The sequence below is a fragment of the Maylandia zebra genome, linkage group LG15 (genome assembly GCF_041146795.1).
Source record: "Maylandia zebra isolate NMK-2024a linkage group LG15, Mzebra_GT3a, whole genome shotgun sequence".
In the NCBI taxonomy this organism is placed as follows: domain Eukaryota; kingdom Metazoa; phylum Chordata; class Actinopteri; order Cichliformes; family Cichlidae; genus Maylandia; species Maylandia zebra.
In genome coordinates, this window is record NC_135181.1 from 43,128,360 (window position 1) to 43,145,426 (window position 17,067).

A 17,067-nucleotide genomic window follows, 5' to 3' on the forward strand; every position below is an offset into this window, starting at 1 on the left:
AGTTATACAAGTATAACACACAGTGAAATGTAGCCTGACACGCTCCTCGACATGTGCAAAAAAATTGGGGGGGTTAGAGGAAGAACATTATATATATAGTATATACACTGGGTGAATGTGCAGTAGTAGCAGCAAGCAGGTGAATTCTGTACATTAATAAGAATAGACATCTGACTATTTTACAGAATAGACGATATAAACATATTTAAAATTAAAGGAATTTGAAATGTACATTGTTCCTTGGTTTAGTGCATGGCTATTCAACTACGAAGTTAGTTGGGCCAGATTTTCAAACCGAGGAATTTATCTGGGCCAGATATTTTTTTTGAAGCCAGGAAGCAGCAGATCATGATCAATTTCCAACCCACACAACTGTACTGAAAAACAAGTAATTTTTTTATTCCTATTCCCCTGTAAATCTGGTGACCTCTCACAAATGCACACCAAAAGGTCCATTTAAAAAAAGGGAGCTATAACTAAACTAGTTTTTGCACATTTGAAATAATAATAATAATAACAAAAAACATTTTGATAATTCCCTTTCAAATTAAAATAATTTTCCTGCCATGGATGGAGCCCCATCCGTCACAAGTATACAGACACGCTTCATATCCAGACCATTTTCCTCAAAAAGAGCTGAAATCTTCTCAAACATCATTTCGCCAGCTGTGTGTCCCTCTAACGATAGTAAACCGAGCAATTTCCCATCCAAAAAACGGACATATACGCACAACTGGGCATTATCAGTTCTGTCTGTGATCTCCTGCTATAGACATTACATCAGTTTTCTTCAGGTCATCTAACAGCATTTCAAACTCGTCTGACGCCAGAACTTCAACTCTACGAATATTTGAACTGTCCTACAGGGGTACGTTTTTAATAGCAGATGTCACACTCACTTTTCACCGCATCCACCACGGCCAGCATGCAGTATTTCATTGTTTCAGAATCTGTGAAAGGCCTTTTCTTCTTCGCCAAGAAGCAAACACGAAGGGAAGATGCTGCAGCTCTCTTGGGCTGTACAGGACCCTCACCATGGTAGTACAACTCCGGTTGTAAGATTATTAAACTCGGTAAAATGAATAAGTATTTGTCAGTCCAGGCAGGGTTAAAGAGAGCAATCCTGCAGCAGTGTTCTGCTGTACGGATCACTCTCTGGAGAGCTTTTAGGTCCTTCACACAGCTGTTCCCGAACCACGATGTCATGTTCTGTGTGAGGATGCTCTCCACAGCGCCTGTATAGAAAATCCTGAGGATCTTTGGAGAGACCTTGAACTTCCTCAGTTGTCGTAGGTGATACAGGCGCTGCCTAGCCTTTTTGGTCTGGACCTGAATGTGGGCAGCCCATGTCAGGTCTGAGGAGATGTGGACACCAAGATACTTGAAGGACTGCACCCTCTCCACTGGAGCTCCATTGATGATAATGGGCTTGTAGTCTCTGTGCTGACCCCTTCTGAAGTCCACCACCAGCTCCTTGGTCTTGCTGACGTTCAGCTGGAGGTGGTTGTCCTGGCACCATGATCCCAGATTCCTCACTTCATCCATGTAGGCCGCCTCATCGTTGTTGGAGATGGCACCCAACACCACTGTGTCGTCAGCAAACTTCACAATGGTGTTGGAGCCATGGGTGGCCACACAGTCTGAAGTGTAGAGGGAGTAGAGCAGTGGCGAGAGGACACATCCCTGAGGTGCTCCTGTGTTGATGGTGATGCTGTTGGAGAAGCACCTGCCCACCCTCACCACCTGAGTTTAGAGTTTAGTAGCTTCAATCACTAGTCTCAAAGTTATTTCAACAAGTGGCTGAATTGATTTGAAATTTCATGGTGTCTGATTGTCACATGGCTGCTATTCTCTTCCTGTGTGGATGCCCCGTCGCACCACGGTGCCTGGACTGAAGGCTTCGGGTTGTTGTGGTTTGCAGGGTTGAGGTTCTGTGAATGAGACTTCCAGCATTTGCACTGAGATCTTGGGAATTTGGAGGCCAGGTCACAAAACAATCAACGAGATCCCTCAAGCCTCATCCATCCTTTAACGGAGTTAACTCTCATTTTAATGACCCTGTAATCTCTTTGTCACCAAGTCCCACTACTGCTAAGAAAGCAAAACGTAATTATACCCGTTGTGTGTAACATTGCACCTTAATAAGTCAAAGTGTCACTGTTCAAACCTCAGAGTTTAAAATGACTGATATTAGTCATGATGGACAGCCATCAAGTCCTCGAACATGTGCGACCAAAGACCATCATCAAACATCTGTTACCATAACAGGACTAACTAGCATCATTTCTGTGGTTTTATAATTATATTTATTCTGTTTGCACAAAAAAGAAATCTTTGTATGTGTATTTTCAATCTTTTATAAGCTTCTAATTCCAGCGTATATCTGAGTGCATGTACACACAGACACACACAAGCACACACTGAGAAAACCCCATATTCCCGAGGAGACATTTGCACACATTCATATTCAGGAGAGGAGGAAATGATCAGGCTGTGGAAATGTCAGAATCAATCAGCCAATCAGGGACAAGAACAGAAACCCCCATGGTCCATGAAGCTGACAAGAATCAGTGTGCATGTGTGTGAGAGAGAAAGAGACACTTGAAGTGTGTGAGGGAGACAGAGAAATAATTGCCTCAGCATAGTGGAAAAGATTTTTTTCCTCCAGAAAATCACTGATAAAGAAGGAGATCGTAATTACCACTGCTGAGTTTGAAACTAAGTGAGACACAATGTAAGAGGAGAGAACATAATGCCCTCTCTATTGTATGTATGTCTTTTTGGTTAGTGTTCTACTGCCCTCTACTGAAGGCTTCGTGAACTTCAGTTTGAGCTGTACGAGTGAAACAGATGGATCATAAACAGAAAACTGAATTGTGCCCACTTAAGTTTCTTTGGGTCAAGGCAGAGCTTCAAACTGATCGAGCTTTTATTATAAAGGATGAGGCCGTTGTAAGAGATGGCTCCTGTATTTAAAACTCTCTGTTTTGAAGAGAGGCTATTTTGAAGCTTCAGCTTTTGCATTTTATTAATTCTTTAATGGATGTTCCAATATTTGATGTTTGTGAAGCACTAGTTAGTCCAGTGGTTCACAAACGTGCCCCCCTTTGTTTTACAAGAGCACCCCCGGCACAAACACACCCTCCAACCACACACGCCCATACTTTGTTTTCAAACTCCATTGCAGTTGATTTCACACTCTAAACAAATAAAAGTAAACTGCAATAAATTACAGGTTGCAGTAAAATAAACCACTAAACAAACCACCTTTGTGGTGCAATTATTTCATGCATAGTTGTTTCGTTTTTCTTTTTTTGTTGTCTTTACTGTGTAAGAATATTCAACACTGCTATCAACAGATTTTTCAAAAGATGCCTCTCTCTCTGCAAAAGGGTTTTAAAAACATAAAGCTGTGGGATACTGTTTGTCTGGGATGTGGACATAACTTGGCACCACCGTTGTGCAGGTGAAGCCAAAGGTAAGATATGCGTCATCATATGTTCTTTGGCGATGCTTCATCTTCTGCTTCGCGTTTGTGTGAAAGCCACGTCAAAAACCTGACCATGATGCTAGCAGTGTCCAAGCATTCCTTTTTTTATTCATGCACATCCAGCCCTCAGGTTCAAACAATAAAGTCAGAACAAAGGTACAGAACAAGAGGGCAAAACGAGCAGTATGATCGCACAGGACTGGAAGGGCACATGTGCTATTCTGTTCAAAAATAAAAACAGTCATGTTGTCTTTTATCTTCCAACATGTGCACTGCAGACATTCAGCATTGCACAGCAGCATGCAAACTTAGTTGGGAAACCTTGCTCTGATTTAAGCAGCATGTGTGCGCCCTGTGTTACAGCAGACTGGGACAAATCAGTGCTGTGACCTTCAGCTGCCCCATGAAGTATGAACACATGACATTTGTATTTACTTTCACCATTATTTACCACTAAAGCTTTTATGTCTGACGTTTGGCGTGTTTTCTAAGTATATTAAATTCAGCATTGTTTGGTTCCCTGTGCACCAGCGTGTGCTTTCCTTTTAGCAAATTAGTTTGAATATTGCAGTATATGCTGCTCCGCTGATCTCCACCTGTAGCTGTGTATATTCAATTCAAGTTTATTTATACAGCTTCAAATCACAACAACAGTCGCCTCAAGGCGCTTTATATTGTAAGGCAGACCCTACAGTAATAGGGGTCTACCTTATATCACCTCTGTGATGTAGCACACTGACCGAGGTGCAAAACAAATGTGCTCATAAAGAAAATGTTTCCAATCTAAAAGTGAAGCAAACCACAGTGCTTTGAGACCATCGCCATCAGATGAGGACTGTGCATTTCACTCATCTGAGACAAGAAAAGTGACACACATCAGCCAGATGTTAGGATAAAATGCAGTTTTGCATTCTTGCCAGACAGAAGGAAATCCTGGTGTCTGTCAAGAAGCACAGAGAGGAATTCAAATAGGAATGAAAACAGACGAAGACGATAACAGGTACACATTGTAAAGGTCACAAGACACACAACTAGTTTTTGTTATGCTTTTGATATTAAATTTCAAGTCACCAGTTATCCTGTTTTGCCTTTTCATAGGAATGATTTTTAGGTAACGACGGCAAACAGCTTTTCCTTCACATCTGTGCTCCCTCAAAAGGAAAATAAACAGCTGGAGGCAACAGGATCTGGAAGAGAATCAGTGGCAGCAAAGAGGCTCTAAAGACTGACGGATAACAAGTGATTGTACTACAGCATCAAGTGATACGTTTTAAATTCTGACTGTGAAGTAAAAGGGTCATGTAAAGATTTTAACTACCTTTAAAATTGTGAATAAATACAGCACTTCTGTAAATGTGTTTACTTACCGTCCACCACAAGTTAATTAGTAGTTAACTACTGAAATAGACCAAATAACTACATTACATACTTATGTGCTGTAGCCTTTGCAAGGAAGTAGTGGAGGAATCTAAATGGTTAACATGTTAGCTGTTAAAGACCACCTGCATATAAATGCAGCTTGTAGAATAGATTTTCAATCTAACCCAGTCCTGTTTGATTTATTAAGCATTTTTAAAGCTGAGAGTTTGAAAAACATGCTGTACATGACACAACACAATCAGTAAAACAATAAAAACAAAATAAAAGGCAAAGATAAGAACACACTGCTCTCAAACAGGCAACAAAGTGGCCATGGGCGATCATTGCACAGTTTGAGAGCACTAACAGAGAAAGCTGGATTGCTCCGGGTTTTCATCCAGGTTTTTGGGAGTGCCTGGAGCAGCTAGTCCAGGACGTCAGCCACCTCGACGGAATATTTTTGCAATCTGCAGCTCAGCTTGTACGGTGGTGCTGATCCATGAAAGGTTTAAAAAGTATATAGTAAAATCTTAAAATAAAAGAAATGGGAATGCACGATAAACCCAGAATTGATCTGCTTGTGTATTTAATACGGGTTTAACATCCACCTGCAGAAAAGAAAGAGCAGCACAGATACCAGTGTGGTCGAACACAGTGACGTTGGTCCTGTTTTCATATACGTTTCTTTATAAGGTTATTCATGCGTTCAAGGGTTTACACAAGCAATAAGCCAAACAGCCAAATTTATTCATTATTGTGCCCAGAGATGGGCAGTAAGGCGTAATCTGATTACTTTTTTCAGGTAACGAGTAATGTAAGGGATTACTATTGCGAAAAAAGTAATTAGATTACTGTTACTTTCCCGTAAGCATGCTGCGTTACTGCATTACTAAACCGTCATACTTTTTTGCGACATACATGGATAACATGGAGTGATGGAGAGAGTACGACCATGCAGCGTTTAAAGCGTGGAAGTAATCACATTACTTTGAGTTTGATTCTGTAAAAAGTGACACAAACATTAGCGTCTGCTGTTCACCCTGCATGGGAAGAAAACTTCTTTCTACAGCGAAAAATTAAACTTCAAATCTGAATCTCACGCTGCCACGGGAACGTGACATCCACAGAGAAACCCCCCACTGACAGGACCGCTGTGGGCAAACCTCCACCCGCCCCACTCCTGCTAAACAGGTGACAATAAGAGCGACAGGACTCAGAGCTGCTTTGAAGTTTTACTTTCATCTATTTGAAAGAGTGTAAACACAAAGCATTATTTTATTTTATATGCTGGAATATGCAGAACATGGCTTTAAATGGTAAATAATGTCTTCAAGTCAAAGACTGTTGCATATATTGTCATTTTTGCTTGATGCAATGTGCATAAAGTTAAAAGATTAAAACTAATAAAACAAGTTTTAAAAAGAGACGTTTCCATTTGATTCAGTGTTACATGATGGATTATGCAGACAAGTAGAACTGGGCTGAAAGGTCTGTTGCTTTATTACATATTCAGGTTGGGTATCGTGTTTTTAAAAAGTAACTAAGTAACTAATCACTTTTGAAAGTAAGTAATCCGTAAAGTAATGGGATAACTTTTTCTTGAGAAGTAATCAGTAATTAGTTGCTGATTACTTTTTTCACGTAACTTGACCAACGCTGGGTTTAGGCCAGACGGCGTTACAACAGAGGATTTGTAACTCTGTAACAGTGCCAGCATCCGGCTGCAAGAACAAACAGAAACAGAAGTAGATGATACTCTTGTCTCTTCTCTGCCACTAAGCACGTTACATAACCCTAGTTTTGGACTGCGGCCCTTTAGCGAGATTTTGTGAGTGTGTTGTTTTTGGTTTTACACATTGTGCCTCTATTGTATATATGACTGATCTTGTGTAATACTTATATAAGAGATAACGTGGCTGTTTGTTTGTGTGTGATGAGGAAAAGGAGGGCTGCTCTGTCAGCTTGCTTGAAGAAGCATAAACAGTAGCAGCTTTGTGTTTCAGCAGTGTGTCAGTATTTATCCAGTAGCAATGACGGAAGGGGGTTTCTCTCACAGATAATAATACTGACAACATGCAGAGCAGACTTGCTGCCATGCAAGCTGTTGTGTTTAGCAGAAATCTACTGATAACTCTGCAAAATATCAGCTTAGAAAAGCTGGGAGTCTGTACAGAACTGAGTTTTGTTTTGTTGAGTTTTTATTTAGGATTTGAAATCGCATTATCAAAATTTGGGTGCTAGAGAGCGCATGATGAGTAATAAGGGATGACTCAGAAGTATGAATAAAATATGTCTGACCTTAGCCATATTTCCTAAATGAAAAATATATGAGCTATGAATTGCTGTTTACCATCTCCAAGCTCTGCCTTCAATCTTCAATTGTTAGCTGCGAGAATATTCTTCATAAAATGTTTAAGTCTTAGTGGATCATTCTCATTGCTTCATGTCAGTGTTTTTTGGTCGGCCTTTTAGGACAAATGGCTTTGAGAATATAAAACTGTAAGTCTGGGCTGGAATCGCATGCTCTGTCTGATCTTTTCTGCTCGTTGTGCACTATAAAACTCACATTAATTGTTCAGTACAGTTCAGTTTTATTTATAAAGTGTCAGTTCACAACAGAAATCACGCAGGTGTCAACCTCAGTAGTACAAGGAGGTGGTGCAAGACCATGTATAGGACCAGTACAGGGCAAAGTCACTAAATCTCCTTATGTCATTTCCCAAATATTTTATTTACATATTTCCTGTAGGACTGTGAATAGTACCTAAGACTCTTGAACATGTAATCAATCTGCATGAGCCCTTCTCTGTACCCCTTCTGTGCCACCTCACAGAAAAATGTTGGAAACGCCCCTGCTCCACAGTCATTTCATTTTCTGCCATTTCTGCCCATCGAGGTCAGACCAGGCCAAGCTAGACCCTAATCACTAACAGACAAACTGTGCTTTCACGCACAGAGCCCCGCTATAAAAGCCAGAAACAGCCGTTCTGCTGGTGGAGTCATGACGGAGAGCGGCGGGGCTCTGGAGCGCCTGAGGTGAGTACACGCGTAAAGACTCACCGGAGCTGCAACAACACGGTAGGAGACGTTTTGTTTGGGCCGACACATTTGGTTTTAGCTTCCAGAACTGATTATAGAGCAAAATGTTATATTGCTGAAAAATATCAATTTCATACTTTCAACTCAGGTTGTTTTAAATTATATATTCACATTAAGGCCATTAATGGTAATAATATTGTTGGTTGTAGTTTACATCCTTATTTTAATGCTTATTTTGTTTTAATATAAATTCGTTAGTCTGGATATTCAATTATTCCCGCTAAGAAAAAAATGAATTATTATCATTATTATTATTTTACTGCTGCTGTTGAGAAGCGATAGAAGGCTTTCATGTCTCTTCTCTTCTGTTTACATTGTATAAATAAATGAAGGAGCAACAGTGACAAACTTATAGGAATAAAGGATATTTTTAATGGAACAGAAAGGCAAACACCTGCATCATAATCATTTAATCCGCCCTGAGTGTTTGCCTCTCTGTTCCATCTCCAAATAAATAAATAATAATCCTGCAGGGAATCTGGCAAATAAAATCCGGGCTACTGTGGGTCACATTAAAAGCTTAATGGTGCTAAAAACAAAATGTTTTCTAACTTGAGAAATGAAGAATTTATTTGTTTTTGAAGAAAAGGATCACATTTACATGTTAGTGTGAGTCCAACTCAGGACCTTCTTCCTGTGAGGCAAAAGTGCGCGACAGACTTTTGAATGGCCAGCAGGGGGCGTCCTCAGCGGTTGCAAATAGAGTTCCAGTTTTATGGGGCTCATGTTTCTTGCCCCGTGACCTAAACACTTTCCTGATAATTTTATGGGTTTCATGTTCACTTTTAGATTATATTATGTAGACGATATGTTCAGTATTAGCAGAAAAAAATGATTTTCCAGGATCTGCTCAATGGATTTGTCAACATCAACTTTTTAGTGGATTTCACAGTGAAACTCTGTTTATGGTTTGTATCTGCAGTCGTGTTCATTTTGCACCCAGAACTCATAACCACTGAGGGCTGGAACATAGCTGGGCAGGTTTTGCCTTCAGCTCTGCTCCTTACACTGCATCTAAGATCTAACAACCTTTTTAAAACACAGCATGTCTCGTAAATAAAATAAGACCTCTGATTTTACATAAACTCTGATGTCTATTTACATTTTATGTTGTGGGTTAACCTTACTAACTATAGCTGCACACAGCAGTACATCTAAAATGTTTTCTGTACTTGGATTCCACATAAACCTTCAAATGTATGACAGTAGCACTGTTTTTGTGCACACGCTACAAAATCAAAAAGAGGCCCACACAATTATTGCACTGTGTGAAATTCTTGGCTCGGATGGTATCACATTGTTCCCAGATAGATCAAACAGACAAAGAAACCACTGTGATCTACAAACAAATGAGTCTGAGAGTCTTGGTGAAAGACTGATCTGGCCATGTGTGCCAGATCTGTGGCTCTGTCGGTGTTGTTAGTGTACATGCTTAAACATTATTACCAAAAAGCTAGCTTTCAGTCATTTATCGTCTGCAGCAAAGATTGATTTAATGTCAAAGTATGTGGTTCATTAAAATAAATTCATGAACATCTAGGTTGAAACCAATTAGAGTAGCTAATGAGACAGTGGATCTTTGGATCGCTCCCCATGGTTTTTATCTTTTTTAATTATCTGCAGGGTCTGCTTGACCCTCCAGAAGAGTCCCTGACCCATCATTTGTCCCGTTACAATTTGTATGCATTAATTTGCAGTTTTTGATCATTTATCATGATGTAATTAAGCACAAATATGGTAGTAAATAGATTTTAGTATACAGCAGCATCCTTGTGTGGTCAATTACAAATGCAATCAATCCAAAAGCTCAGATAGAAATTTAAAAGGCATTTGAAAGCTAAAAATAGAAATGAGGGCAGACTGTGCAGAGTGGGCAATTCTCCACACTGGTTCATGCCCTGAAGGGCTCTGTAAGCTCAAAGCCCACTGTGTAATTTTCTCACTGCAACTAATTACAAAAAAACATTAGTTTGTTAATCTGGTATGCACCATTAAAGCACGGGAAGTTGATAAAGCCTATTAAGTGGGATATTCCTTATTAGCTACCTGGAAGCACCATCTCATGATGAGGCCACGAGTCAAAATCTAGTTCATATTAAGTTGTTTAGTAAATATTATTAATGTTGTTTTTGTTAATATGCACCTGGTGCCCTTACCCCATCAGCCAGGGTAGGCATTTGTGATTTATTTATTTATTTGGACAAACACTAAAAACATCACACTTTCAGAAACTAGAACATCCACATACTTTTTTGAGCCATGCTTGACGAGTTAAATCTTGATTAGGCAGGTTAACAGTCTTAATATTACATGAGAAGAAAAGTCATATAATAGAATAGAATAGAATAGAATAGAATAGTATTTCCCTCCTTGTAGATTGCATTGATACAGTATAATGATAGTAATTCTCAGACCCCCTCAGCCTGAATAGTGTGAACTTGTTTATCTGCAGTGAAATAGAAAGTGAGCTTTCCTGTCACACAGTTTACAAAGCAAATTAAAGCTCAGGCCATGGTGCAGAGCAGAGAAAGGTTCGGTCCACAGTGGGTGCAAGCACAGAACCACTCAAGCTCAAAACTAACAAATGAGGTGGCCAACCTGCTCTACTCTCTCTCTCTTTTCAAATGCAGGTGAGCCGCACTCATCGTGACCATTTTGAAACCAACACGTTGTCCATGTGTTATCTCCCCATTAAAAGGCCACAACCCCCTCTCACAGCATGTTTCCTGTCTCTACGCTCTCTTCCAGGAGGTGTTGCTTTCCCTGTAAACCACAGTCTCAGTCCTGGCCTCCATCGTGCTTCACTCAAGACAAAGCTATGACTGCCTTTAAGGGCATCTGGACCAAGGAGTTCTGGCGCTGTGTGGCGGCTGAGTTCTCTGCCATGCTGATCTTTGTCCTGCTTGGCCTCGGTTCAACCATCAACTGGGGCACTGAGGATCCCCACCCCCCCGACCTCGTGCTCATCTCTCTCTGCTTTGGCCTGACTATTGCCACCATGGTGCGGTGCTTCAGCCACATTAGCGGGGCTCATATCAATCCAGCGGTCACAGTAGCCATGGTTGTGACCAGGAAGCTGAGCCTGGCTAAAGCAGTCTTCTACCTCCTGGCCCAGTGTGTGGGAGCCACAGTTGGGGCGGCCGTACTGTACGGGATCACCCCAGCTGCTGTTAGGGGTGGGATGGGAGTCACTGAGGTAAGAGCAGGAGTGTGTGTCTTTAAATGTGTGACTATGTGTGACAGTTTTATTCTCCACTACCGACCTTTTGCCTGTGAATACATTCATCTGACTACATGCTCACGTGAGTGTGTTTTACTCACACAGGTGAATGACAGCATCTCTGTGGGTACCGCCCTGGTCGTAGAAGTCTTCATCACCTTTCAGCTGATCTTCACCATCTTTGCCACCTGTGACCACAAACGTAAAGATCTCAAAGGTTCATCTGCTTTGGCTATCGGCCTTTCTGTTTGTGTTGGTCATCTGTTTGCTGTAAGTACCCAGACACCTGTGCAGTGATTCATCGTGATGTGGGAGAAATTCAGTTCATTGTAATCATGAACAGCTTATTATGTGAACATGTTACAGATTACTTTTTCAAAGCTCAGTTCACCGCAGAGTGGATACGACACTTCAACATCACCCTTTGGTTTGATGGAAAACCTGAAGCATGCATGCTGTGTTAATTCATAAGTGTTATGTAATAATTCTAAAGCAGAATCAAAACTATTCAAAGAGGAACCAACAGCATAAAGAGGAAGGTCCAGTTTAGTCTCTCACGTTACTGCAGCTGTGATGAAGCCACAAAAGCCAACCTTCAATTATGTGATTAACTGTGTGATTTGTAGTGTAGAGATAGGATTTACATTATTGATGTATGTAATTTAGCTCCAGTGAAAGACTCCAGTGAGCACTGAGCTGTGACTGTTAGTGTGGACAGTGAAAGCACTTTGATTTGCTTGTTTCAGTCCCTCAGTCGGTTAGACGACTGAATGGTTACTGAGTGTTTTCACAAAGTCAGGAGAACAGGATGGAGCCAGATGTGACAACACTTGGTAGATCATCAGTTTAAGAGACAGGTCAGTCCTCCAGCTCACAGTAGTCATCGGTGCTTGAATTAAAGGCAGCTGACCTTCTTCTTAAGCTCATGAAAACGTTTCACTGCTTATCCAAGAAGCTTCTGCAGTTCTAAAAGCTGGTGGAGGTCTTTAACCACTGCTTGTGAGAGCTGAAGCATCTTCAGGCTCCTAAAACGAAGCCCAGCTGTCCTTAACTCAAACCTTTAAGGCTTGTTGTTTTGCTTGTGAGGTTCATAGCCTGGTTGTGACTGTTCCCTCAGATTCCCTTCACTGGAGCCAGTATGAACCCTGCTCGGTCCTTCGGCCCAGCGATGGTCACATGGTCCTGGGAAAACCACTGGGTAACAACATTTTGATTAATATTCAAAATGCAGAGTGAGTGCACCTTTTGCCATTTTGAAAGTAATTTCAGTCCCAAATATTTTTCAGAAATTATACAGTTAATGTGTGGAAATAGTTATAGGCATAAATTCAATAAGAATCTGCAGTTGCCCTCAGCTTTATGGAGCTTTGTAGGGAGTTTCAGGTCATTAAGAGTCTGGTCCACAATGCTTTGTTTTTATAGCGTCGTTTCCAGCAGCAGGCATGCTGTTTGACACTGTCTGCAAGGCAGCACATGGCAGCAACACAGCTGCATTGATTAGTGCTGTTTACAGGAAGTCTTCATAGCAACTGCAACAACAGCTAAACTGGAGACGTCTCCATACAGATACAAATAAATGATGTGTTTACCTGTTACAGTTTGCATCTTTATATGAGTTACAATGTGTTGTGTTTTTTCCTGTTCTTTAATCGTTCTTCGGCAGTTTAACGGCTTCGAGGTTACAGCTGACAGCAGGCCTTTGCGCTGCTTCCCTTGAAGCTTGTCCTGTGTGTTCAACCTCTGCTAATATTATAGTTCGTTCTTGGTTTGTAAAACATGGCCGTGTTCTAGCAGCAGACCTGTCCGTGTGTGTGATCGCGCACATGCTTCGACACATTCATAACGAAACTGAGAGGCCTTCAGCTGATCGAGGTGATGACGACCTTTGTGTCACTGCTGAACCTGATTGATTATGTTTGGATAAGTGAACATAAGAAAAATAACTGTTTTGTCTGTTGGATTCGTACATCAGAGGCTGTAGTGGCGAATTTCTGTCCCAAGCTTTGAAAAAATAATTCTTCCAGTTCTTAATGTGAGCTGTTCGGATTTATTTCTGACTCGTACATACAAACAAAAACCGATTTGCTGCTGCAGCGCACACTCCCGTCCTGGCTCACTCTAACCTGCTACCACACATGCGCTGTAATGCTTTCTTACCCGACACAAACGCGCAGCATTTATTCTCTAACAACATGTTATACAAAATCAAACATGTAGCATAATAACTGAAACAGTATCAAAAACATTTCTCTATAGATGGGCTCTAACAGAGGTGACGATGCGTCGTTTGTGCGTCAGATTGTGTTGATATCAAACTCATCTTGCAGCTGATTCTGTTAGTGTTGGTGATTTCAACCCTTTTTGGATGCGATGGGGGATTTTGTACCAATGTGGCCAATGCCAGCTTTTTGTTTGGAAAGTTTTCTCCAACAACAAAGACGAATTCTCTCTGAGCTCTTTTCGACAATAAGCAGAGAAACTGAAACGAGTCTGCGCTGCTGTCCCGACGCCTCGTTAGTATTCTGGGTCTTTGTGTGCTCTTTCAGCTTTGAAGTCATTTCTTGTTTAGATTTTGATCTTGGAGATTGTTGTAGTCTCTCTCCTTTGTACAGCTTTGATATTCTTTCTGCTTCTCATCATTTTCACACAGCACTGTCTCGTTTCACAGGGAGACACTTTCTCTTTCATTTCCTCTGCCTTCGCACTTTTACCTGTACCTGCTGCTGTGGGGCTGGCAGTCGCTGGATTGGATGTCACTGCTGTTTTAGTTTTAACTTTGTAACTTAAGACAGTTCGGTGCTTCTGGTATGGATGAGTCACGTCCCCTCCAGACTTTAAAAGGAGCGATTTTCAAAATTAAGAAACCAAAGAAGGAGATTGTGAAGTATGCGCTACACACAATGTGTCTGTATTTATTTGACAGTTCTGCACAGGTAACAGTCCGGTCCAGCTCTCTCTGCCGTCACTATATAGACAAAGAAAGAAGACCCTGTCATCACACAGTCGCCACCACCTGTGGCTCACCTGCCTCCCGGTCCCGCCCCCTTGAGCTCACTGCACCGCTTCCCCCCTGCAGCTGCGCCAGGCAACACTTAGACTTGGTTTAAAAGTAAAACTTTGTTCTAAAGACATTTTTGGCCTTCATGTGTAAATTTCTCTCGTCTCCAGCTGGTTGCAGCTGCACATCCCTGAGCCTGGCCCTGCCCGAGGAGGCTTCCTGTTAGAAAAGAGCTTTTCCTTCCCACCGTCTGCTCACAGGGGTTATTTGATTTGGGGGGTTTCTCTGTATTATTGTGGGGTCCTTCCCTTACAATATAAAGCACCTTGTTTTTGTGATTTGGTGTTATATAAGTACAATTGAACTGAACTGAATTTCAGAATTTTCTTCTTCAAATATCTCTGCAAACTTCTGACCAAAAGAAATGGGATGTTGGGTTTTCTCAGTGAGACGTGCTTCCCACTGCACCACACTGCCACGCTGGCATGCAGGAACAGTAAGCCAAAAATTCACAGTGTAACAGGACATGATGTGAAAATGTTCTGGATGCAGATGCTGCAGACAGTCTGTACATGTTTGCTCGGAGCTCCAAAACCAGAAGTTTGGAAACGAGTTCATTGTGAAGTCAGAATTTCTCTTAAGTGGTTTATTTGATCTGTTTCCACCTACGTGAAAAACAGGATCTGGGCTGGATGAATTATTGATTGATCATTATATTTCTGTGTCACAGCACTGCAGGATACATCAGCCAAGCAGCAGGAAAAACATCAATGAGAAGTTTTGAATTCTAGCTCTACTTTAACAAGTACAGCCTTTAAATGTCTTTTTATCCTCATATTTTAGCCCTTAAGGCCGTTTCTAACATATAACATTGTAAGTAAATGGATATTTGAAGTGTTTTGTTTATGGCACAGCTTTTCATCAGTTTGAATTTATCACAGTAAACACTGCCTGCCAGTCCAGCAGAGATGTGAGTCCGTCACATAACTAGAATGTTTATTGTCATCAGTTCAGATGATGGTGCTCTCAGCTGTTAGCACCACTTTGTCCTTTTTGTCTTTCTGTGTGGATTTTCTTTCTATCTGTATCTTCACTTACATCAGTGGCCTGGTTCAGGCGATAATGGGCTGCCCGACACTTTCCTTAGATGCGGCCTGAGAAAACCACAGTCTCATTACTTATTCTGTTTTCTCCTTTTCTATAACAAATCTCTGCTCCAGTGTTTTTGTTTTGTAAGCTGAGACAGTGATGCAGCAGCACATCATGGCGAGGCATTTACACAAAGTTTGATTTTGTTATTAAAATAGAAGAAAAAGCACTTAATGACTGAAAAAAGAAGAAGGAAACGTAAAGAGCAGGATTTATCTCATATCTCAGCAACTGTTTTTCTGTGAATTTTGTACAAACGTTTAATTTTGTTGATCCTAGGACTTTGTTTCCAACATGATCTTTGATCTCAGCACTTCAGGAGTTAAATATGTGAATTCCTTTTGAACTTTACCTTGAAAATTGGAAATATCCTTCCTTTACTAAAACAAGTTTCTCTCGTAAATGTATTACTTTGATTTGAAAAGTTCTTTGTTGTCTTGGTTTGTGTTGTTTAAAGTCCCCGAGCTCTATTGAAATGAAAGCGCAGACCTTAGTTTGAGCATCCTCGGGATCACCTGTGTGTTCTGTGTTTTCCGTGTGCCAGGTGTACTGGGTGGGTCCGTCAATGGGTGGCACCCTGGCTGCAGCTCTTTATGAATACCTGTTCTGCCCCGACCCAGAGGTGAAGAAACGCGAGACTTTCGTGAAGACGCCCTTCACTGCTGCTAAACAACGCCAGGATTCAGCCACGGCCCAGGAGCCTCTCTTCACTGTCATGGATGTAGAAAGAGCTGAGAGGAGGGAGAGGGAGGTGTCTGGGGAGGTGCTGTCCTCTGTGTGACTAGAAAGAAAAGAAAGCACCAATGCTCCAAATGCTGCAGTCTGCTCCTGTAGACGGGCGCATTAAAACAGTCATGGTTGAAGCAGGAAGACTGAACACTTCACGAGGGGGGGGGGCTTCTTCTTTTGGCAACCAAAAAGCTTGTGTTGGCTAGTTTTAAGTAAAGGGCTGCAAGGCTTTCAAAAGAAATGCTGTAAATAAAAAGAAACTGCTGAAAGTGTGTGTTTGTGCTCATGTAATATGGATTTCCAGTTTTCTGTGTGGCAGGAAAACTGGGGACGTGAAAGACAAACAGCAACCATGAAGTGACCTTGTCCCACCCTCAGTAACACTCCGGGTAATATGGATGCAATATAACGTCAGTGCTGAGCTCCCTGCAAACAAACACTCTCTGATTCTCTCTCGTCTTCAGTCTGAGTGTCATTTCTGCCGACTTTCTGCCAGAAAACACTGACGCGCTTAAAAGTCAGCGCTCACAGCACGCGCACTCCGGTGTTTTATGATGTCAGCAGCCAACAACACTTGTTAGGGTCCAACATTAAGTTTTCATAACCTCAATCTTAATTTATTCATTGATCTTTCTGTTGTGCTCACAACATCAGGGGGTTGCAGTCTTCTTTTAAAGTGGCATCAAGTTCAACAAAAAAGAAAGACGACGCCCTGTGGAGCCTCCTCGATTTTTCACCGCTAAAGACAAAAAACTGCATACCACATAAAAACATTTGACCCCTTTGAAAAAGGGAAACAGTGCTTCGCCAGCAGAGGTGAAGCGCCGCAGAAGGAGATGTGGCTCATAGTTTATCCAACAATAAACTTATTAATCCCGCTGTAACTGAAACTGGCTTCAGTTCAGCTGGGCCACAGCAGAGGCTGCTGATAACTTTATGCCTCATATCGCTGTGGACGAGGCCCTGAAGGGTCTCACGGAGAGCATCTTATTACAATCAAAACCATGAAAACTGTCCAAAGAA

At 41.5% G+C, this 17,067-nt stretch overlaps 1 protein-coding gene across 2 annotated transcripts; it reads left to right on the top strand.

Annotated features, from left to right (window-relative positions):
• Positions 1 to 7,741: 7,741 nt before the first annotated feature.
• On the top strand, positions 7,742 to 16,313 carry LOC101468604 (aquaporin-4). 2 transcript variants are annotated; one of them, XM_076874529.1, is made up of 5 exons: positions 7,742 to 7,885; positions 10,697 to 11,144; positions 11,274 to 11,438; positions 12,286 to 12,366; positions 15,860 to 16,313. In XM_076874529.1, exons 1-5 carry the CDS (start codon positions 7,851 to 7,853, stop codon positions 16,094 to 16,096), a joined length of 966 nt encoding a protein of 321 aa, XP_076730644.1. In that variant the 5' UTR covers positions 7,742 to 7,850; the 3' UTR covers positions 16,097 to 16,313. The 2 variants fall into 2 exon arrangements, with proteins under 2 accessions (XP_076730644.1, XP_076730645.1); XM_076874530.1 differs by having other exon boundaries at positions 7,844 to 7,927.
• Positions 16,314 to 17,067: the final 754 nt, after the last annotated feature.